Genomic DNA, 22870 nt, shown 5'->3' on the forward strand with positions numbered 1-22870 from the left:
ATATATATAAGCTTTTTTTTTTAAAGAATATATAAAAAGCTTTAAAAAATTAATAATGAGATGTGTAATTTATAATATGTTTTCTATTTGAATTATTTTCAACTTAATTATGTTTCATATATTGTTATTAATATTTGTATAAAGTTTTGATGTATTTTATTTTTCGTCTATATCCAACAATATTTATGACTATATTCATTTGAAGTGTTTCATTTTTTTAATACTACCGTTATTATAATGCAATATATGTTCATTACTACTTTCTCAACTTATTGAAACTCAAAGAGTTAATATCGTTGAAGCTCAAATCCACAGCCTTCCATGGTGTTATCTCTTTATTTTTCGCCCCACTGGACATTTTTCTGGATCCGGCTAGAGCTGTCAAAACGGGCCCAACCAGGCGGGTTGGGCCCGTTTAACCCGTGTTTTAGGCGGGTTGGGTAGGGCAAATATCAGCCCGGCCCCATTTCAACCCGGCCCGTTTAACCCGGACGAAATCTAGGTTAACGGTCGAAACCGGGAACCGGGCTGGCCCTGTTTAACCCGGATATTAAAAAAAAAGGAAAAAAAAAAAAAAAAACATGCAAGCAGCATGCTTCATCACCCCCCATGCTGGCCAATGGCCCTGCGTGATCCAGAAACAGCATGCTTAACTTTCCCATTTCCCATAATCACATTCCCTGATTCCTATATTCCCATATCACTATTTCCCATTTTCCCCATTCCCCCTAAAACTAAAATAATAATAAAATCCCTAAATGGCTAAATCCTTAATCTTCCATAACTCCCTGTCCCTATCTAAAAACCATTTCGCATTTCTCCTAAAAATCAAAATGAAAATCCCTAGATCTATACAACACCGCGAAGCAGTGACCAAGCGAAGAGAAGACGAAGCGGAATATCGGCTACCGGCGACCTGCGAGTTGCGACCGACGACATGCGCGATGCGCGGCCAGTTCTCACGGTCTCTCTGCCACTGCGAAGTGCGAACTCTAACGTCGATCTGCGCGCTGCAAGCTCCGGTCTCTCTCCGACTCTCCCTACTGCCAGTTCGTCCTTTACGGCTTCACTCATTCTTCCTCTCATTCGCACTAAACATTTTTAGTTATTAAGCTTTGTGATTCTGTGAACTGTGATTGTGTGAACATAATGTTGAAGTGTTGAACTGTGATTCAGTGAAGATAATGGTGATGATCTATCACTGGATTACAAGGATTATAATGTTGTTAATGCCAAAGAATGATGATTGATTGAACTTTGAAGCCTTCTGATGTTGTTGTTGTAAATTGTAATGATGTTTAATGTTTAAGACAATTTAAGATTTTAATACTTGTTTTGGTTTGTTGAAAACTTTGCATATAAATACTAAGTTTATAACTTATATATTAGAAATTTAGAATAAATAAAAAAAAAAGTAATAAATATTTTTTTAGTACGGGCTAGCCCGTTTAGCCCGCCAGCCCGCCATATGCGGGTTGGGTTGCAAATCTCAACCCGTTTAGAAAAACAGGCCTGGCCCGGACCGGTCCGTTTTAGGTCTAACCCGGGACGGGCCAGCCCGGATGGGCCGGGCTGGCCCGTTTTGACAGCACTAAGGATCCGGCACTGGATATATATATAGAGGAAAAGATGGGAAGTTACAAGTTAGGAGTGGATCATCGTCCTCCTCTGGAAAAGCCGCCTTCCAAGTTTCAACGAGAAACGTCAGTCAACGTGAGAAATATACACAATAATTCCAGATAATTCAACACTGTTGCATACAATCATACCAGGCTTAAGCGCGTTATATTCCACAAATATTTTAATCATATTTCTTAAGAAATTCCTTTGCTAAAGCGAGAGGTCCAGTTCACACACAGGCTGTGACACCTTTTTTGACTTTCAAACCTTACAACCCGCCAAACACCATCTTCCTCCTACAACTCTTCCATCGATTCCACTACAAATATTCAAAGATTTCCCCAATTTTCATCCCATTTTCCATCTCAAGTCTTTTCTCTCTACTTCAATTCTCTGCCTATAATTCAGATTTTCTTTTTGTGCAAAGGGTTTGCTTCAGACATGGCCGCCCCCACCAGCAAGGATGAGAAACCGAGTGCCGGCGGTGGCTTCTTCGCCTCCATAGCTTCAACCTTCTCCAGTTTGACCAAATCTGTTAATGGGTATCTCCCAGTCCCATGTCTTTCCCCAATTGAACTTTTTGCCTTCCTATTTCTTTCAATTTGCTAGCCTCCTTCACTTCGATTGAGCTTGATTTATGCTTCTTTTGCTTATCCTAGCTTCTTAGCATCAGATATGGTGGTGTGTTTTGAAATTTTGACAAAGCTTGTAATTAGATGAATCTTGTGATTACAGATCCAGTTTTTTAATCTCAAAAGAAGAAAATTACATAATTCTATCCTGTTTTTTCCAATAGTAATCTTCTCTAAGATCTTAAAAACTTGTTTTTCTTAATCAATAATCTCAATAATTTTGCTTCTATTAGTTATTTGTTTCATTTAGGGTTCATGTCATAGTTCATGCAGTACCTGATAGCTGCTTGCTAGTAATAACTTGCAATTATACAATTTACATTCTTGTTAATTGAGGCTGGTTTGCATCATTTATTGAGTTCCTATATTTTCCTTTTGGGATTTATTATACTTAGTTAAAGTGGTTCTTCTTGTCTATAGCTTCCTAGGTTATGAAGGTCTGGAAGTTGTAAATCCTGATGGAGGCACTGAAGATGCTGCCACAGAAGCCCAGAAGGGAAGATGGAAGCAGGAGGTCTGTATCCCTCTCCTTGAAAAAAATGTTTGTGTTGTTAACTGCAATGTAAAAGTATGTTAGATGAGGTGCTCGGTTCAATTTGAATTCATAACCTTTTTTATGGTAAGAATGTTACCAGAAAATATGTGTAAGTAAATAAAGACAAGTTGTGTTGCTTATCTTCTGAGTACAAGATTGTGCATGTCCCCCCTGCTGTCACAGGGGCTCAGTATTTATACTAGCCTAGTATAATAGGTGCAACGGCTCCATCTAAGTACAACGGCTCCCCTCAATAAGTGCAATGGCTCCTTAATAATTGCTGTGCTCCGTAATAAGTGCATTGGCTGTGCATCAAGTGCACAGTTCCACTTGTCCTCAGCTCCTGAGAGTTACATATTTGACTGTCTTAATTGCTTTGACTGCTTTGAGTTAGACCAAGAGCGTTCCGGGTCGGGTCCAATTATACTGTCACTTTTGATCAGTTGATCCAACTTAATCAGGAATGGAGGATAAAAATAGTTTTAGTAGAGAGCCTTTATTCACCTTCTGCATACAAAAATCATATTTTCACTTTGAGGTTTCTCTTCGCAGGATCGTGACAATTACTGGAAATTGATGCAAAAGTATATAGGTGCTGATGTCACCTCACTCGTATCATTGCCTGTTATCATCTGTGAACCTATGACAAATCTTCAGAAAATGGCAGAGGTAGTTACATTTTGTAATGTGCAGCATAGCAATGTCTCCTTTTTTGTGTTCTCTATAATTTTTCTTGTTAAGTAGACTGACACTGCTTATATTCTGACAGTTGATGGAATACTCATACCTCCTAAAATTGGCAGATGAATGCGAAGACCCACATATGAAACTAGTGTATGCGGGTAAACAATCTATTTCCTTTCAAACTCTTGCTGGTATTTTTTGAATGACTTTCTTTTAAACAGATTAGCAATGTAATTTTGCAGCTTCCTGGTTTATTTCCTTGTACTATGCCATCCAGCGAACATGGAAGCCATTTAATCCTATTCTTGGTGAAACTTATGAAATGGTTAACCACGACGGAATTAGGTTTATTGCAGAGCAGGTGAGCCATGATATTTGATGCTTGCCTGGAATTAGGATTAAGATTCAAGGGATTCTACTATCTGATTTGCTGAACCTTGCATATGTTTTTTTTTTTTTTTTTTGGTATCAGGTAAGTCATCACCCTCCAATGGGTGCTGCACATGCAGAAAATGAACACTTCAGCTATGATATAACTTCAAAGGTGAAGACCAAGTTTTTAGGAAACTCGGTTGATGTTTATCCACTTGGCAGGTAAAAGCCATTGTTCATTTCAGTCTCAATCAAACAGTTTTATTTACCATTTTTGTTTCTAGAAGTTGTCTTGTTCTGCAATCAAGCATTATAAGGATGTTAGTACACATCTGAAGACTGAAGTATTAGGGGGAAAGAGTAATACGGAGATATTTTAAGTTTTTGTAGAGAAGTATGTTGGTTTAGCTAAGCAGTGATAGCTTGTAACCTGAAGCTAATTTCATCATGTTTCAAAATTCAAAACACGAAATGCAATACATGTTTTTCATAAAAAAATATTCTGTAATTGCTTACATCATAATTCAAATCTGGGAGGTAAAAAATTTCTTGTCCGCTTAGGCTTCTAGAGTTCTACACTTCTACTCATTGGAGTTAGAAATGTTGAATTTGAAAGATCCAAAGGCCTGGCGGGTGGAGAATAACAACCACCCACCAGTTAGGCGGAAGCAGAGATGAAGAATCAAGGAATGAAAAAATGTATATAATACTGAAAGATTACAATATATTACTATATTTTATGTTTCTAATGAAGAAAAATTATACATATATAAAGAGACACATAACTCTTAAGTAAGCACCTATTCATAAACAGACAACCCTATAGACAGGCATAACCCCTTGTTTTTCAACAAGAAACACATTCTCAAAATGTTTTTTTCATTAGGAGATTGTTGATCTTTTTCTTCTATTTCATGTGGTTATTCCATCTCTGATTCAACTATAAGATGACTTCAACTGTAACAGCCTTGCCTTTCCCCTAGTTGGCCTAGTATACTGATTTAGTTTGAAATTTCTTCTGGGTGACCGTTTCAAATTTTCTGGCATCGTGTGGAATGATTTTGGCAAACTATTTACATCCTTTGTGTACATGTGCAGGACAAGGCTGACCCTCAAAAAGCATGGTGTTGTCCTAGACTTGGTGCCCCCTCCTACGAAAGCCAACAATCTTATATTTGGACGTACTTGGATTGATTCAGCTGGAGAGATGATACTGACAAACTTGACCACCGGGGATAAAGTTCTACTGTATTTTCAACCTTGTGGTTGGTTTGGGTATGTTTTGCTTCTAGTCTCTTGTCTGAAATTGCTGCTCCTATCGGACGTCATTTACATGCCCTTTTTTGGTTTTTGATGTTTGTTTACTGCTCTACCAAAAGTAATTTTATTTAAGAGAGAACTGCTTATTAAGCTCGCATTTCTTGTTCCCAATACATGCTGACCTTTTTCCAAATCGTTTGGCATAGGTATTACAACCTTGGATTACCTAATACCTACTAGAACGCACACTTCATAATGTTAAATCTCCACAAGCTCATTTTCATGTTTTTATTTTATTTTTTCTAAATTTTGAAAAAAAATTGGCAGTGCTGGTCGATATGAAGTGGATGGATATGTATACAATGCTAATGAAGAACCTAAAATTTTGATGAGTGGAAAATGGAATGAATTTATGAGTTTTCAACCTTGTGATTCTGAAGGAGAACCCCTTCCGGGAACTGAAATGAAAGAGGTAACATTCAGCACATCTCATTCTTCTCTTAGGTTTTTTATTTTTATTTTTTATTTTTTATCGTTGAGGTGACTCTAACTGCCCATTATAAGCTTCATGAGTAAGATTTCGTGTTATAGTCTTCACATTTGCATATCTTCTTGACATAATTTCATTTCCATGCTTCTGAAACATTGAAGTTGTAACACTCGATGTGAAAATGTTTACGGTCTTTGCATGCTTACAAATGGTATTATAATTTCCTCTTTAGGTTTGGAGAGCCGCTGATGCTCCACAAAACGATAAATTCCAATATACATATTTTGCCCACAAGATCAACAGTTTTGACACTGCACCCAAAAAGTTACTGGCATCTGACTCTCGCTTGAGGCCTGATCGATGTGCACTTGAGAAGGGTGACCTATCCAAAGCTGGCGCTGAAAAGAGCAGGTTCCTTTCTCTCTCTCTCTCTCTCTTATAGTTTTGATTTTGACCTCATATTAGCTTGAACAAAGTAGTTACATTTCACTCGATAAGCACAAACTTCGGTCACCTGGATTCACTAAAATCAGACCTTGTAGTGTGCCTAGTGTTATAATCTAAGATTGGCTCAAGGTCACTCAATTGGCTGCCTATAATGCACATGGCCAAACCACACTAAAAGACTGAATCCAATTAGTTAGCTAGTCCAACCTGTGGTCTTATAAACCCATATGTTCTCTCAGACTCTTAACACCTAGTTTACTTTCGATAGCTGTCATCAACTCATTGTATCATTAGTAACACCGCATTAAAAGGTCTTCAGGCTGAAGAAATAAAAACATTTTCTGAGTTTGCTTCGTCTTCTGTTTCATCAGCTTGGAGGAGAGGCAGAGAGCCGAAAAGAGAATGAGAGAGGCGAAGGGAGACGAGTATAAACCAAAGTGGTTTGATTTAACAACTGAAATTTCTCCCACTCCTTGGGGCGAGCTGGAAGTGTATCGCTACAATGGGAAGTATGATGAACACCGAGCCGCTATTGAGAATTCAGATTGTGTTGCAGAAGATGTTAAAGCCGAGTCGACAGAGTTCAACCCATGGCAGTATGAAGACTCTGTTGTTGCTGCTGCATAATGCCCTTATCATCTCCTCATTGTGTCTCATATATACTTGTTGTTTTATTTTTATTTTTATATTTCCTTGTTCATCTTATATTATAGGCTTCAGTTCTTTTAGTTTCTGCATTAATCATACATTTTGAAGTGAGACTGATGTATATAAATATCTTTTTATATTTATATTGTAAATATAACACACATACTGCATACACATAAGGATGAGAAACTAAAATATTTAAAAAAAGAAAATTGTAAGGATGAGGAAATATGTTAGAAATAAAGTTTACAATTGTACATAGACGGGCTTAAAAAAAACTAATGCAATGTACGGATGAGGAGATTGATATTTTTATTATATTAATTGGTTGGTAATAAATTATAAACCTTCTACAATGTCATTTAAAAGTATTTAAATAATTTATTTAGTTTTAAAAAGGCTAATTAATACCTTGTGGTTTGATGGTATTATTATTATATTTTATAGGAAAAATTTCAAGTTTGACATCAACGTAATATTTAATTATTTACTAGTCAAATGAAACACATTAAATTATTATTATTGTTATTATATATACTATAAAGTACAAAGATTTATACTATAAAGTGCAAACGTTTTATATTACAATACAAAGTGCATAGATTTTTTTTTTTTTTTTTTTTTTTGGTGAGTACAAGTGCATAGACTTATACTACAAAGTTTGTATTTATTTTTTTCAGAGCCGATCTCCCCCCATTTTTTATTTGGGTGTCACTTTTCATCTAATTTGGACCTATATATAGGGGAGGTTTAGGTGAGGACAAGTTCCTATTTAAAAAGTGATGGTTGAGGTTACTAGAAAATAAATGAAAAGAGTGACACTCCTGTGAGACTGTATCACAAACCTTTAATTATCCGTGAGACGGGTTCGAGTCAAGATGAAAATGTAGTACTTATATTGAAAAATGTAATAATAATCAAGAATAAAGTATTTATTACTCATAAGTAAAAGTGTAATACTTTTGAAGAAAAAAGTAATACTTTTAAATCAAAATGTAAAAGTATTATATTTTTCAAAAGTATTACATTTTTCCTTATAACTAACAAATATTTTATTCCTGATAGTATTACATTTTCCAATATAAGTATTATATTTTTATCTTGACTTTACTAGTCTCGCGGATAAGTCTCACACAAATTTTTACCAAATAGAAATTGGTGGGATTTATTTTAAAAATATTACAAATTTGAAAGTTTTCAATAATTATAAAATAGAGTTTTTTTTTACTAGATGCATCAACTATTAATGAGCCTTCATGGATGGCTAAGATCAATCATCCCCCGCCCTAAGACATTCAGCTCAATTTAGGATTTGATCTGCAATCCCTATGTGTGAGAGAGAGCCTCTATGTTATACAAGTCAATATGCCTTGAAAAGGTTCTTGTATAAATAGTGGTGCAAACCTACTTCCCTTATCAATGTGGAACAAAAGCTTACTTTAAAGTTTTTCCACATGAATTTTCATCTCAAATGTGTCTACTTTGAGACCCAATTTCTCATTCACTCATTATCCATTTTGAGCGTACAATATATCAATATCTTCGTGTAACTACGAAGAATCTGAATATACCTTGACCCGACCCGAATCGGAAGTGGATCCCACATATATTTGTACTACAAAATTGCCACTTAAAATGTCATTTTATGCTATTTTTCCAATAGAACTTTAATTTTGTTATTCATTTTAATTCAAGAAATTAAACCCTTTTTCTTGTACTATTTAATTTAACTTGTATAAAATTTATTATTTAAAGTTTTTTGTATAATTGTATGAGACTGTCTCACATGCGATATTTAATATATTTTAAAATTTGTATAGAAAAATATTATATTTTTAATAAAAAATATTACGCATTTCTACTGAGATTGCAGCACACAAATTTTTTGTGCATAAAATGAAGATTGATGAGTTTAAAAAGTAGTTTCACGTTTAAGAGACCAAATTAACGACGATAAATGGTTAACATACTTTGATAAGTGATTGGTCGTAGGTTTCTTGTAGTGCATGTGCCACTGCCCCCTACTGTTTAAGAATTTATTTATTTAACCTTAATAATGTAAACTTTGTTTATACAAAGATGTTGCGGAGTGGTATCAGAGGCTTTTGATTAGCTACAGGACTTTAAATTTTAAAATTACAAATTGTTGCAATTGTGCGCCATAAGACACAAACGACAACGTTTGAATATATATTAAATATGTACAAGAATTCGTAAAAGCTATTACTCACTCACTAATATAAATAAATATATATGTACAGCTATAATGGAACGTTTACCAATTATTCCTTGTATAACAAAAAGAAATATTATCTTATCCCGCAAAATATTAAAAATTTAATTTATTAGTCAAAAATCTTGTAATCGAATAATGTTGGTTTATGACACTGTGAGAAGTCATATATATTTAATTTCGACCCTCTCGTATGTATCAAAGAAACGCCCGCGACTGTATGAATATTTGTCTTTTAAAAAACAAATTGTGATGAAAATATTTTGTTTATGTGACAAATTTTGTTTTTCTTGTTAAATTTACCTCATAACATAAAATAAAAAAATATTTACTTTAATTAGTTAGGCATGAATTGGCAATCGTTATATCGTGGACCAGGGTCCACAGTGTGTCCAGAGTGCATTGTGGACTCTGGTCCAATACAACGTCATTTCCTTTAGTGGATTGGGAAGTTGATGCGACAGACACCATTCCATCTGCTTAATCTCATTACAACTTTTTTTTTATTAAAAAATTAAATATAAAATGAAAGTCGCTTTCTTCCACACGACATCCCTTCCATTTTCAAATTCAAAGAGCAAAAACACTGCAGAAAAACTCTCGGCGACAACAACAAAACAACAGAGAAGAAGCATTCTGTACTCAATGACTTGTAAGATTTTCCCTAATGTATATATATTATGAAATAACGAAAAAGAAATTGGATCAAAACTTCCAATTGAATGAGTAAGTGATCCATGGCTAAAAATAGAAAGTTCTTTTCAACTTTCTAACCGTAAAGAGATTGAAGCAAAATAGCTATGAAACGATCCTGATTTGGCGTGGCTTTTGTGCAGTTCATGCGTGGTCCTACTGGAATTACAAAATGGAGTTTTTTTTTTTTTTTGAACAAATATAAATTGGAGTTGAAATCATGTTTTGAGACTTGATGTTCGGCAATTCAGAATTTAGGAGGAAAAGCGAATTTTATGTATTGGTATTGTAGCAGCGGGCATGTGAATTGATTCCATATTCACCAACTTTTCCCCTTCTGTCTTTTTCACCCACTTTCTCTTTTATGGAGTATTTATTAATTTTCCTTTGTTTTTCTTCTACTTTGACTGTGAGTTCTTTTCTTTTGTCTTCTGCCATTTTCCAACTTCTCCACCGATACTTAACAACAGCAACACAAAATATCATCAATCAACATCGCCGTCGTCAATTGCTCCCATCTTCGATCCACTAGATCTGTTATGATTCAAACTTGAGCACTCCAAGACTCCCTCTCTTCTTCTCTCTCCTCTGAGGTATGTTTCTTTCTCTATGCTCACCTTCTTTCTGGGATTTCCTTCACTTTACACGGGACCCAACTTTCTGTTGAAAAAATGGCTACTTTTCTTTCACTAGTTTTGGATTTAGGGACCAATACAAGTGCTTTATTGTGTGCCCTTTTAGTCTAATTGTGGAAAATGTCTTGTCACCTAGTCTTTGGAGCTGTTCAAAGTTGAATCTTTACTGTGTAGCTCTAATTATTATTGTTATTATTGTTGTTATTCTTGAATCTATTTGTTCTGATTTAGAGCTCTAAATTGCTTTACAGATTCTGGGTTTGGACTTATTTTGATTGCCGGTTACTGGAATTGAATATTTGAATGGATCCAAGGCTATATGGGTTTTCGGGTTCTAGGAATGGAGTTAGGGTTGGGAGCCAATCCATGCCCTTTTTCCCAGATCCTTGTGTTAGTAATAGATTGAATTTTGAAGATGTATATCAAGATCGGGAACTGGTTGATGGGCCTAGAGCTGATAATTCATTGGGGGTGCACAGTTTTGAGGGTTTCCATGATCCTTTATCAAGAAATGTGGCATTGACTTCTCATCAGGATGATTATGAGGATGATGATTTCTCGGATGCGGATTTGAGGTATATAAACCAGATTCTCATGGAGGAAGAAATGGAGGACAAGACGTTTATGCTTCAAGAATCTTTGGAGCTTCAAGCTAAAGAAAGGTCATTCTATGAGGCGCTTGGTAAGAAGTACCCGCCCACGCCAGAACAAAATCCAACTCTGCTTGACCAAAGCAGTTTGAGTCGAGGTGAATATGAAGTTGAAAATCATCAAAATTGCATCACCAATAGTAGTCGGGGTAGCAGCTCGGTAGTTAACCAAAGTAGTGGGAGTCTAGGTGAATATGAATCCGAAAATCATCACAATTACTACTATATAACCAGTAGCAACGAGGGGAGCAGCTATCTAATTGATCCCGGGTCGATCAACGTTACTGGTGATTACAGTAGTCCTTATTTACATGGTTTTTCGGTTCCTAATGGCTCCAACTCATCGGTTAGATCCTCGAATAGTTTTAACAATAGAGTAGATGGCTTTGTTGAATCCCCGGTAAGCTCTTTTAGTATCCCTAATATATATAGCGAGAGTCAGCCTATCTGGAATTTCAGGAAGGGGGTTGAAGAAGGAAATAAATTTCTCCCGACTAACAATAAGTTTTTGGCAAGTTTTGATGCCAATCAATTTGTAACTGAGGAGCCAACAAGAGAAACCGGTGAAGTGGAGGGGACAGGGGAGAAATCTCTAAGAGTGAGAAAGAATCCTCATAGAGAAGATTTGGAAGACCAGAGAAGTAGCAAGCAGGCTGCAATTTATACAGAATCAACAATCCGGTCCGAGGAATTTGACATAGTATTACTTCATAGCATGGGGAAGGGTGAGGAAGCTTTAACAGCGTATCGTCAGAACTTGCAGAGTGCTATTTGCAAAAACATACAGCAGAATGGGAACTCGAAAGGTCCCGGTGGAGGGAAGGGCCGTGGTAAAAAGAAGAACGGGAAAAGAGATGTTATTGATTTGAGGACGCTTTTGATTCATTGTGCACAGGCTGTTGCTGCTGATGACCGTAGGAGTGCAAATGAACTCCTGAAACAGATCAGGCAGCATTCATCGCCTTTTGGTGATGGATCTCAGAGGTTGGCTAATTGCTTTGCAGATGGTTTGGAGGCACGGTTAGCTGGCACTGGCAGCCAGATATATAAGGCCCTTGTCAACAAAAGAACATCGGCTGCTGATTATTTGAAGGCCTATCATTTATACCTTGCATCATGCCCTTTTAGGAAGATTTCATGTTTTGCGTCAAACAAGACAACCATTATAAAATCTGCAAACTCTATGAGGGTTCATATCATAGATTTTGGCATCCTCTATGGCTTTCAATGGCCAACCTTTATTCAACGTATTGCTGCCAGAGATGGTGGGCCACCTAAAGTTCGGATTACAGGCATAGAGTTTCCCCAACCTGGCTTCAGGCCAGCGGAAAGAATTGAGGAGACTGGGCGCCGTTTGGCTGATTATGCAGAGTCTTTTAACGTGCCATTTGAATACAATGCCATAGCAAAGAAATGGGAAACTATCACCCTTGAAGATCTTAAGCTTGACAAGGATGATTTTCTTGTTGTCAATTGCTTGTATCGATTCAAGAACTTACACGATGAGACTGTGCTGGCTGAAGGCTCTAGAACTCTTGTTCTCAATCTGATAAGGAAGATAAATCCCGACATCTTCATCCATGGGATTGTCAATGGAGCCTATAGTGCCCCTTTCTTTGTAACTCGGTTCCGTGAGGCCCTGTTCCACTTCTCAGCTCTCTTTGATATGCTTGAAACCAATGTGCCTCGTGATGTTCCAGAACGGATGTTAATTGAGAGAGAGATATTTGGGAGGGAAGCCCTGAATATCATGGCTTGTGAGGGCTGGGAGAGAGTTGAAAGGCCCGAGACATACAAGCAATGGCAAGTACGTAATCTGAGGGCAGGCTTCACTCAAATACCTTTTGCAAATCTAATCATGAACAAAGCAAGGGACAAGGTGAGAACAGGCTACCACAAAGACTTTGTGATTGATGAAGATGGCCAGTGGCTATTGCTAGGATGGAAAGGGAGAACGATTTATGCCATTTCTTGCTGGGTTCCTGTTTGAAAAACTTGAACGGGTCATCCACCCGCCAAAGTTCCCCTCCACCATAGTTACAAGTACAATTTAGCGCTCAGAAGGTAACTATGCCAATATTTTTTCAACACTATGCCAATATTCGGTCACATTCTATTTCTGTTGGTAATTATCTATTTAGCAGCTTTAAAAATCCATCTTGGACATGGATATAAATGTTCTGTTCTGGAGTATTTGTCTTCTCCATCTGTTGATTTCCCAAGATAGGGAAATAGAATTTTGTCCAAATACTAATCAATCCAATCCCCCTTTAATAAATCTCTACTTAGTCATCAGAACAGTTGAATTGATTCAGTCTTTAGCTTTTATTATAATTTATAAAATCTCTGTCATTGTGCTGAAACATTGACAATCATCTGAGGAGATTCCCATACTTATATGTCATGAAAACAGCACATTCATTATTATTTTTTGAAGAACTTATATTAAACAAAGCATGAAGAGCTATCAAAGTATCAAGGCATTGGCAAATAACCTGCATGGCATGTTGAGTGCAAAACTAAATTATTCTCAAGGCACTGCATTAGTCTTTGTGCACAGATGGATCTATTGCCAAGTAATGCAATTATAATGCAGGTGGTCCTTTGACACATTGACTAATTGTAAGATTCTCTGATTTTATTTCTCCTAATGCTTTGGATCTTGTCATAGAGAGCTGTTAGTTTTGTGCTTGTTATTGCATAATCAACTGTTTTTTTTTTTTTTTTTGAAAAAAAAAAAAAAAAAAAAAAACTCTGTTGAGGTTTTTATTGGGTAACATGGCATTATCAGAACACTCACAATAAAATATCATACCCACTACCCATTAAAGCAGCTTTATTGCTATATCTGTAGCAGGGGGCACTGTCTAGATGGCCAAAACACTTGTGCATAGAAAATTCTTCACTGCTGCCTAGGCACATGCTCTTACACGAGGACCATGATGATAGGTACGGTACTTCCTTTTCTTTTGGTAATTCTTGACTGAAAAATACTTGATGTACTATCAAAATCTTTACTCCCAATTTTTACTTCCACTTGTATTCAAATTTGATTGGAGGAAGAAAAAAATGAATGGATAAACATCATGATTACCTACTAAATTTAGCAATCAAAGCATGCCAAATCATAGAGAGTATAAAATGGGAGTACATGTAAAATTACTCATGCGTGTGCTGTTTTCTGAATGCATTGGGACTTTTCTTTTCAGCAGCAATTGTCTAACAGTAGTACAGTACATTTGTATATTCCATATTGCTATGTACTATGTCCTTTCTATTTATTTAATGATACCTAACGATTTTTTTTTTATATATTGTTTAATAGTGAGTGACCGGAAATTCATCCTTGTCAAGCTTAAGATCCTATAGTTCCCATTTCTTTGCTATAGCATTGTATTCAAATGGCACGTTAAAAGACTGCATAATCAGCCAAACGGCGCCCAGTCTCCTCAATTCTTTCCGTTGGCCTGAAGCCAGGTTGGGGAAACTCTATGCCTGTAATCCGAACTTTAGGTGGCCCACCATCTCTGGCAAATACGCTGAATAAAGGTTGACCATTGAAAGCCATAGAGGATGCCAAAATCTATGATATGAACCCTCATAGAGTTTGCAGATTTTATAATGGTTGTTTTGTTTGAGGCAAAACACGAAATCTTCCTGAAAGGGCATGATGCAAGGTATAAATGATAGGCCTTCAAATATTTAATTGTATACTTTAATTTTTTTTGGTTCTTGAGTAATGTTTTCTACCTCTTGTGATATGATACTATTTAATTGTATACTTTAATTTTTTTTTTTTTTTATATTTATTACAAATTGGTATGGTTAGATTACATAGGCATTCAATTATAAGTCACACCAGGATGCGATTGAGAAGGAAAACGAAAGGAAAAAGCCCTTTAAGTGACTTAAACTATTTGGTTAGTCTACTAAATTTTGAGCTAGCCCGTTCAGGTTATATTATCATATTTATTGGTTTTGAACTTTTTGAGCTCATGTTTTATAATTATATATATGTATATTGTCAAATGAATATATAGTAAAATTAAAATAATATTTTAGTGTTGTTATAATAAACTTATTATATATATAAAATGAAATTGAATATCAGAACTCATACATATATGTATATTGTCAAATTAACCTGCAGTAGAATTAAAAATGAATATTTTTTAAATTAAAATCAAACTACCTTAAGGAGTTAAGGTGGATAACACTAATTATGGAAGTTTTTAATAGGCATTACATCGATTCCTTATTATACTTTGATGGAAGTTTTTAATAAGTATTGCATTTTTATTTTATGTTTAAGAAGTTTTTAATAAGTATTGCATTTTTATTTTATGTTTCAAAAAATTACATTTTTATTTTATATTTATGTTTATATTAAAAAGAAAAACATCCAAATTCAATATTAATCATGACTGTTGAGCATATAATATATAAACATAAATGTGCAGTTCAATTATTAGCTTAGGTTTTTAGTTGAGATGGAGCACATGATTCAATTTGGTATCAGAGCCACCCAAAAGGTCATGGGATCGAATCTCCGCGACATCTATTTTTTTGAGAATGAACTTGATATAACTCAACACACCATGTTCTTCTCCTATACAAATTTGAAGTTCAAACTTGTTGTGTTGAGTTTGAACGTGACCGTTTTCTTAATTCCAAAATCATCAAATGCAACACCACATACCTATATCAAGGAAATATATAATTAAAAAAAAAAAAATCCACGTGAGACCGCAAAATTGATCAAAGCAATAAAAGATTTAGGGAAAAAACACATTAATTATATAGGCATATAGCATTGAACAAGTTCTGAAATTACTAACATAATTGATACTAAATGTGCATTTTGGCGTGCTATATAGCATGTAGATAGTATGATAGTAAAAGTAGAAAAACAAGCACGGTAATGAATATTAAATTTGATAGTAGAGTACAAATGTTCTCATCCAAACGCCACCTTAATTTCAATAGGTATGGAACAAAGTTGGAGCCGCATTGTGCAGTTTGCTGCTTGACATTGGGTTTGAGTTTTTTTACAAATTTTGTGTGGACCTCCTTTGTCAAGTACTCAAGCGTGACAATTATAAGATTTGAAACAAAAAGGAAAAAAAAAATCTACTAAAAAAACCCTTGCAGGTGCCATATGTTAGGGTGCTAAGGGCATCTTATTTGGCCTCCTAAAATATTATGCAAAAATCAAATAGATGGAAATGCTCTAAGCGCATAGTATGTACCAATAGGCAATAGAATGTTAGGTTGATGTTGCGTTGGAGTTTGCTGGCCCATGGCAGTGTAGTGAAACTAGTGCAATGCGTTCTTGGGTGGACCACCTAGTTGGTAGTTATAGCGGTGAAGTTGGCTTTTAGGGATATTTAGTTTAAGGTATGTAAATAACCATTAACCAATAATATTTGCTTTAGATTCTTATGTTTGATTCAAGTTATTTCAAGAAATGTGGCTGTTGTTCTAGATTTGGTGATATTCTCTTGCATTTTTATTTTTTTTACGCCACTCCTTGCCTTAGGTTTAATCTTTAATTAGTACTCCGTATTTCATAACATGTTTTAAATTATAAAAATAGTTAAATATAACTAAACTATTAAAAATATTTCTTTAATTGTATAAATTTAAAAAATAACTACATAAATTAGTGTGTATATTGCCAAATTCATTCAAATAAAATAAAATTCACACAAAAAAAAAAAGAAAAAAGAAAAACACAAACACACGAAATAAAATAATATTTTAATGTTTTTGGAGGGAATGTGATACCATCCCTTATGTATTCTCACATTCTCTTTATCTTTTTACTAATTTTTTCCTTCTAACCATTGTTTTTTCTCTTCCCTCAAAACTCACGGGTGTTCTCAAGCTCTTTACATGTAAGTTGCAATCAATTTTCTATTAGCTTATTGCATGTGTGTTAGTTATTTATTTTTAAATCATTTACTTATATATGTTTACCATTATCTTATTTATTTATTTAATTTTAAAGTTTATTGAATTACATGAAAATATGTTAAGGATTATTAAAGTAAAATAATCATTATTTTATTACATAAAAAAATAACCTCTCAACCAAACAAGTTTATATAAATATTAAATAAATTGTAAAGGGTATTCTTGGTATTTGCAATATAAAAGCTATTCTCAAAGAGCATGAGAATAGCTAATATCAAAGCACCCCTAGGAATGACTATTCTCTTTGTAAAGGTAATAGCTCATTCATAAGAATGTTATTCCCATGATAAAATGACCATACCAAACAACGGAATAAGTCTATTTCATGGAATGTTATTCTATTTCTGACCTATTCTATGAACCAAACATGCCATTAGCACGATCCTGGATAGATACATTGGTGAACAAGGTTAATCCAACATGACAATCACTCATTTCACACTAAAGGTGGGGGACATACACTCCAATAGAGTGTTCTTGCTCCCCTTCTAACATCATCATCCGCATTGTCTTCAGACCAGAGTGTTTTCCTCTCCTTAGCTTGTCCAATTGGCATACCCATGTTTGAACCAACCTTACTCCATGTGTGTCCTAAGGGTTTGGATCTAGAGTCAAGACTTAGGGTGCGTTTGGAAAGCAGGAAAATGACTTCTGAAAAATATTTTTTGGAAAATGAGTTCATTTTCCGTGTTTGGATGTACTCCGGAAAACTGTCTTTGGGTGTTTGGTTCATTTTTCGGAAAATGAGTAGAAATATATAATTATATATTTTTATTATTTTATTTAAAATATAAAAATATATAAAGTAATAATATTTATTTTAAATTAATTAATTAATTAATTAAAAATATTTTTAAAAAAAAGGGACGGCGGCTGCCCGGTTTCCGGCAGAAACCAGTCCACCGACTGAGGTGGGACGGCTTGTTCCGTCCCTCCTCGCTATGGAGCCTTGTTCCCATTTCCGGAAAACGACTTCCAGACTTTTTGTCCGGAAGTTGTTTTCCGGAATTTTGCATTGATTTTCCGTGGTCAACAGAAAATGTTTTCCGTTGACCACGTTTTCCTGCTGTTGCCCTTGTTGGCTTTCATTTTGTGGGCTTGGGCCCTTGTTGACTTGTATTTACTTATTTGTAACCTGGTTATAAATATTATTCGAATCTAACGTCCAATTAATATTATTCTTATTTTTTTTCTCTCGTCTATTTATATTTTCACCCAATTTATGATGGGCATAGTCCAGTAAAACCATCATAATAAAATAGATATTTTTTCAAAATTTGTAAATAGTTAAGGTCTTTTGAAATGATTATTTCCCTACAAAAAGGATAGTTCATACTCCGTATAATTTTGGAAATAAAAAAAAAAAAACTAAACTAAGAATAAAATAGGTTTATTATATCTAATAAAACGTTAAAATGCTAATTCCTTCTTCATTACTCAACTAAACGTGGTATGGTTGACAGATATTTTGGTGATGATTGATATGGTTTAATTTTTAATTAGTCCGAAATGGACATTTCTGATTTTTTATATTAGCTAGCATGCATATATTTATGCAGAATAATAACAATAATGAATGTGGTAGGGGTAGGAAGGGGGCGGCTTGACCACTTGACGATTATGATCCGTTAGTTTGATTAATGGATTGGCCAATGATAATTGAATCATTAGCGTTACGACATTTTCATCTGTTCCTCTTGTGTACGTCATCATCTCAATCATAAACGTCACGGTTATCCACTTAGGATTGCCAACAACGTGGCACTTCAACATCCTTAGTTTCATCATATCATACATACATACAACAATCATGCCCAGATGCTAATAAACCCCAATTATTGCATTGATGAAAACATTTCATACCTGACTAATTTACAACATTATTATATAGATATATATATATATATATAATGTTTACCTAATCTATATATCTAGCTGATGATATGATGATGACAAAGAACTTAACACATCTACATCATTTAACTAATGGTCAATATGAGCTGGAGCTGGAGATGGCAGCGTCGTATCTAAGCCGTTACAGATGTTGGCACCGCCACCCCGGGGTAGCCCACTTCCGCCACCTTCTCGGTTTCCCAGAGCTCCGGCAGCGCTTCCTTCAAGTTATGGATGCTTTCTAATGCATAATCTGCACCTTGAACCCTCTGGGATTTCCCAACCTACATTATTGCAGTTTCCATAATGAGTTAGGCCAAGAATTACATAATGGTAAGCCACAACGCTACAGTTCGATGGCAGAATGCTGAACTCGACTTATTAGGACTCTATGTATTTGAGTCCCTATTCTAGTCTTCCTGATTCCCTATTCTAGTCTGCCTAAGATTCTCTCATTATATATCTCTGTAATCTGTATCTTTGATCGATCACATTCAATACAATTCATTCAGTTCTCATCTGCTCTCTAACGCTACAGTTCGATGGCAGAATGCTGAACTCGGCTCTCTAAGCCGCAATTCCAGTAGAATTACATAATTAATTGAGTGCCAGCAGGGCAGAATTAGGTGAACATCAAACCATTGATGCAATTGTAGTAAATGGGGTAAAAAGTAAAAACTTGTGATAGTTGCTTACCAGAACTGTATCAAGTCCGACGCGTTTCCCAGCCTGTATGTTTCGGACACTATCCTCGAAGAACAGCTGAGACGAAATCAGGAAAAGATCATTACTTCAATTCATTCAACTTATGGTCAATTATATGATAGAAAGAAGGGGCTCAAAGCCTCAAATAATAACACAAGTCCTGATCCTTACAGTTCTGCGGGGGTCGATTTTGGCAATTTCTAAGGCCTTTTCGATGGCAGCTTCAGATGGTTTGCAGACAACGGGAGTCTTGGGCAACTCTGATCCAGCATTAGGTCGAAGGAAATGCCCGATGATGTCAAAGATCTCGGGGGAGCTAGTAGGCGCATCATCAGATATCGTGTTCTTTTGAATGGGATTGAGAGTCTCAAAGCATATAATCCCCTCAAAACAGTCCTCCAGTCCAAGGATACCAAGAACTTTGAGGGAGTGAACCTTGTCAGCATTTGTAAAGATCTGTTATGCAGCAGAGCATTGACGAGAAACGAGTTAGCAAACCGATCAATTACACACACACATCAACATCAGATGTAATCAAGGCATGATAACGGGGGGAGGGGCTTACAATTTTCCGATAAGGCAGGCTCAACAAAAGATTTCTGAGAACAGGGTCAGGCTTCAGATTTTGATAAGGCAATCTCCCATGTACAAAACTGCCAAAACCATAGGTTCAGTCATCCAAAAACACCATACCATATCAACTGATGAAACAATGAAGTTAAATCCTTACCTATGATATTCATCATAGTCAAAATCATAGCCAATTGCCTGCCAAACACAAACCATATTTCAGTAATCCTAATACAAAATAAGGTTCATTTCATTTCTCTTCTATTGAATATGAACACGAGATAAACACATACCCTGAGACCTGCCATTGTAGTCCCATAATTCTTGTACAGCAGATCACACAAGTCAGGAATTTTGGCAGGCTCTATGCCCAGTTTTTCAACCATGTAATCTGGAGAAACATATTGTAACAAGAATCAGAAAAAACAACCACACAACAAATGAAACAGTGGATCAAAAGGGGTAACCCCAACAAGATGGCTAAGATCATAAGGGAATCTCAGCCCTCTTGGTTTGAGCAGTTCAGCTATGGGCAACCTAAACTAGTTTACCTCCTTTGGTCCTTTGTCAGCTAAGGTAACAAGGCGGGGTTTACCGAGGCACACCCTCGGGTAGTGGTTGCGGGTTTCCCTCGTCACCCACAAAAAATAAAAATAGTTGATCAAAAGTATAAAGCTTTTAAAATACCTCCTATGTTCTTGAGACAGGCTGCAGCCAGACCAGCACTGAGGGGATAAAGAGTATCATCTAAATCTGCAGATTCATAATGCAAGTCAAAAACTCCACCTAACAATAATGGCAGCCTAGGATAGCATACTACAAGTTGTTATACCAAAGAAAACCTTACCAAACAGAAGGCAATCATATTTAGGCCTCTGAACCTGCCCATACCTTTCCTCGTATGCCATCTTGGTCTACAACAACCTGAACAGAGAATCCAAAAACATAAGCATTGTGCACAAGGATAATCTAAATCCACCCAAACCAATATCAAAGTTCAGTTCAGTTTTCAGGCTGTTTCTCCCAGAAGATTAACTAGATCTACAATTCCTCTCAATCAACTTTGAATCATGAATTCATGATAAAGCCATGATGGGTTTTGAATGATTATTTATGAACACCAGCTTTGCCCGATAAATTTCACAGAAAGGGGGACCTTTCCTTTCCTATCCTACTCATAATTCATTGATTCAAGAACCTTTAATCAGTAAAGAGTTTAACTTCAAGATCGAAACAAATTAGCCACAAATTTCAAATGTACTGATTACTGTTACAGTAAAAAAGCAAAGCCCAAATCATTAAACCCATAATTATCTGACAATTTTAGCTTTTATGAAGCTCCCTCTGAAATGGCAAAATTTTCCCAAAAAAAAAAAAAAAAGAATGATAAAATGGTGAGAAACCCAGAGGGCAACATACCCAAAATCCAAAGGAGGGTGATAAGAGCAGGGAATTAGGGGAGTTGCAGAAAGAAAGGGAAGGCTATGTACTACTACAGTTTGGTCTATTGTGACTTGTGAGCAGAGACTGAAAGGTGTGAAGAGAGGGGGGAAGAAGATGAAGCTCTGGCTGGGTTTAAATAGGCGCAACGCGATACTTGCGTCCTTGTCATGTACACCGTATATCTGACATTTGGCATTTTGGTTCACTAATAATTTATGCCTAGTTTTTTTCTCAAAATATTAATAATAATAACTTTTTCGGAATATTTTCTCTCTAATTTTCTCAAAATTTATAGTGGTAGCGAGCAAAGCTATTCATGAAAAACACCAGCTAAGTTGGTCAGATAATTAATTTAATATATATATAGTTAATGAGTATTTGGCTTGCGGGCTGACTTGCGGCCCACGCGGGTTGCGGGTCAATTTTAGCCCGCCCCATTAGGCCCGCATTTTCGTGGGCCTATTTTTTTTCATGACCTTAACCCGCCCCGCGGCGGTGCGGGTGCAAGCCGACCCGCGGGTTTCGGTCCACTTTAACAGTACTATGTATTTTACTTTTCATGCATTTTGAGAGAAAAGATATTACATTAATTTCTATATTAATCTCACATATCTTTATTAAGAATATTTGAGTCTTTATATTAATTAGTATTTTTGCACGTGTTTTGCACGAAATGGATTTGTTATAATATTTTAAGAATATTTCGATTGATGTACAATTATATAAATTATAACATCAAATATTATATAGCGCAATGGATGAAACATTTTTCTTTAGTAACGTACACTTTATTTGTTTTGTAGAGTGCTTTCTCCCTAATTTCCTCGAGCGTTATTTAGTGACGACTAACTTATTTTCTGAGATATTTCTTCTCAATTTCTTCAAAAGTTATTTTAGTATCACTTAACTCGTTTTTTGAAATATTTTCTCCACAATTTTTCTCAAAAGTTATTTTAGTAACTTACACTTAATTAACTACTACTTTAACTTTGTGCAGTATTATCTTCCAATTTTCCTCAAAAGTTATTTTAGTAATCCTTAACTCGTGTTTTCAACTTTTCATATAGCCCCATAACATAAACTAATTAGAAAATTTATACTTTGTGAAATAATAAAGACTATTATAAATATAAATGCTTGAGGAAAGTCTAACACAGAATTGAACTTTGTATTCTAATGCACCCGTATATCTGCTTACTAATTATTTCAATTTTATGAGTTTAATGTAATTGTCTATTTTATTTATATCAATTGAGATTCTTATTACTCCATATAATAAAATAATTCATATGATATCTGTTTTAAAGATATAGATCACTAGTATAAAATAATCTCTTATAAAAATCACATGTTAGAAGGAAAGAAAATTAAACATAACATTTGC

At 35.3% G+C, this 22870-nt stretch overlaps 3 protein-coding genes across 4 annotated transcripts; 2 read left to right on the top strand and 1 right to left on the bottom strand.

Annotated features, from left to right (window-relative positions):
- Positions 1–1738: 1738 nt before the first annotated feature.
- LOC115999094 (oxysterol-binding protein-related protein 3A-like) lies at positions 1739–6849 on the top strand. Its single transcript, XM_031238855.1, has 10 exons — positions 1739–2162; positions 2673–2766; positions 3340–3456; positions 3557–3629; positions 3714–3832; positions 3944–4065; positions 4942–5118; positions 5431–5575; positions 5826–6004; positions 6412–6849. The coding sequence occupies exons 1-10, from the start codon at positions 2062–2064 to the stop codon at positions 6665–6667; spliced, it is 1383 nt and encodes a 460-aa protein (XP_031094715.1). The 5' UTR covers positions 1739–2061; the 3' UTR covers positions 6668–6849.
- Positions 6850–9872: 3023 nt separating this feature from the next.
- Positions 9873–14815, top strand: LOC115999215 (scarecrow-like protein 9). 2 transcript variants are annotated; one of them, XM_031239028.1, is made up of 4 exons: positions 9873–10207; positions 10501–12963; positions 13754–13848; positions 14225–14815. In XM_031239028.1, exon 2 carries the CDS (start codon positions 10553–10555, stop codon positions 12887–12889), a length of 2337 nt encoding a protein of 778 aa, XP_031094888.1. In that variant the 5' UTR covers positions 9873–10207; positions 10501–10552; the 3' UTR covers positions 12890–12963; positions 13754–13848; positions 14225–14815. The 2 variants fall into 2 exon arrangements, with proteins under 2 accessions (XP_031094888.1, XP_031094889.1); XM_031239029.1 differs by having other exon boundaries at positions 13757–13848.
- A 3879-nt stretch (positions 14816–18694) lies between these two features.
- On the bottom strand, positions 18695–21617 carry LOC115998097. The gene is made up of 9 exons (XM_031237570.1): positions 21463–21617; positions 20891–20967; positions 20731–20796; positions 20337–20434; positions 20204–20241; positions 20039–20126; positions 19645–19929; positions 19465–19530; positions 18695–19052 (listed from the first exon to the last, which is right to left on the bottom strand). The coding sequence occupies exons 2-9, from the start codon at positions 20949–20951 to the stop codon at positions 18903–18905; spliced, it is 852 nt and encodes a 283-aa protein (XP_031093430.1). The 5' UTR covers positions 20952–20967; positions 21463–21617; the 3' UTR covers positions 18695–18902.
- Positions 21618–22870: the final 1253 nt, after the last annotated feature.

The sequence above is a fragment of the Ipomoea triloba genome, chromosome 12 (genome assembly GCF_003576645.1).
Source record: "Ipomoea triloba cultivar NCNSP0323 chromosome 12, ASM357664v1".
Taxonomy (NCBI): domain Eukaryota; kingdom Viridiplantae; phylum Streptophyta; class Magnoliopsida; order Solanales; family Convolvulaceae; genus Ipomoea; species Ipomoea triloba.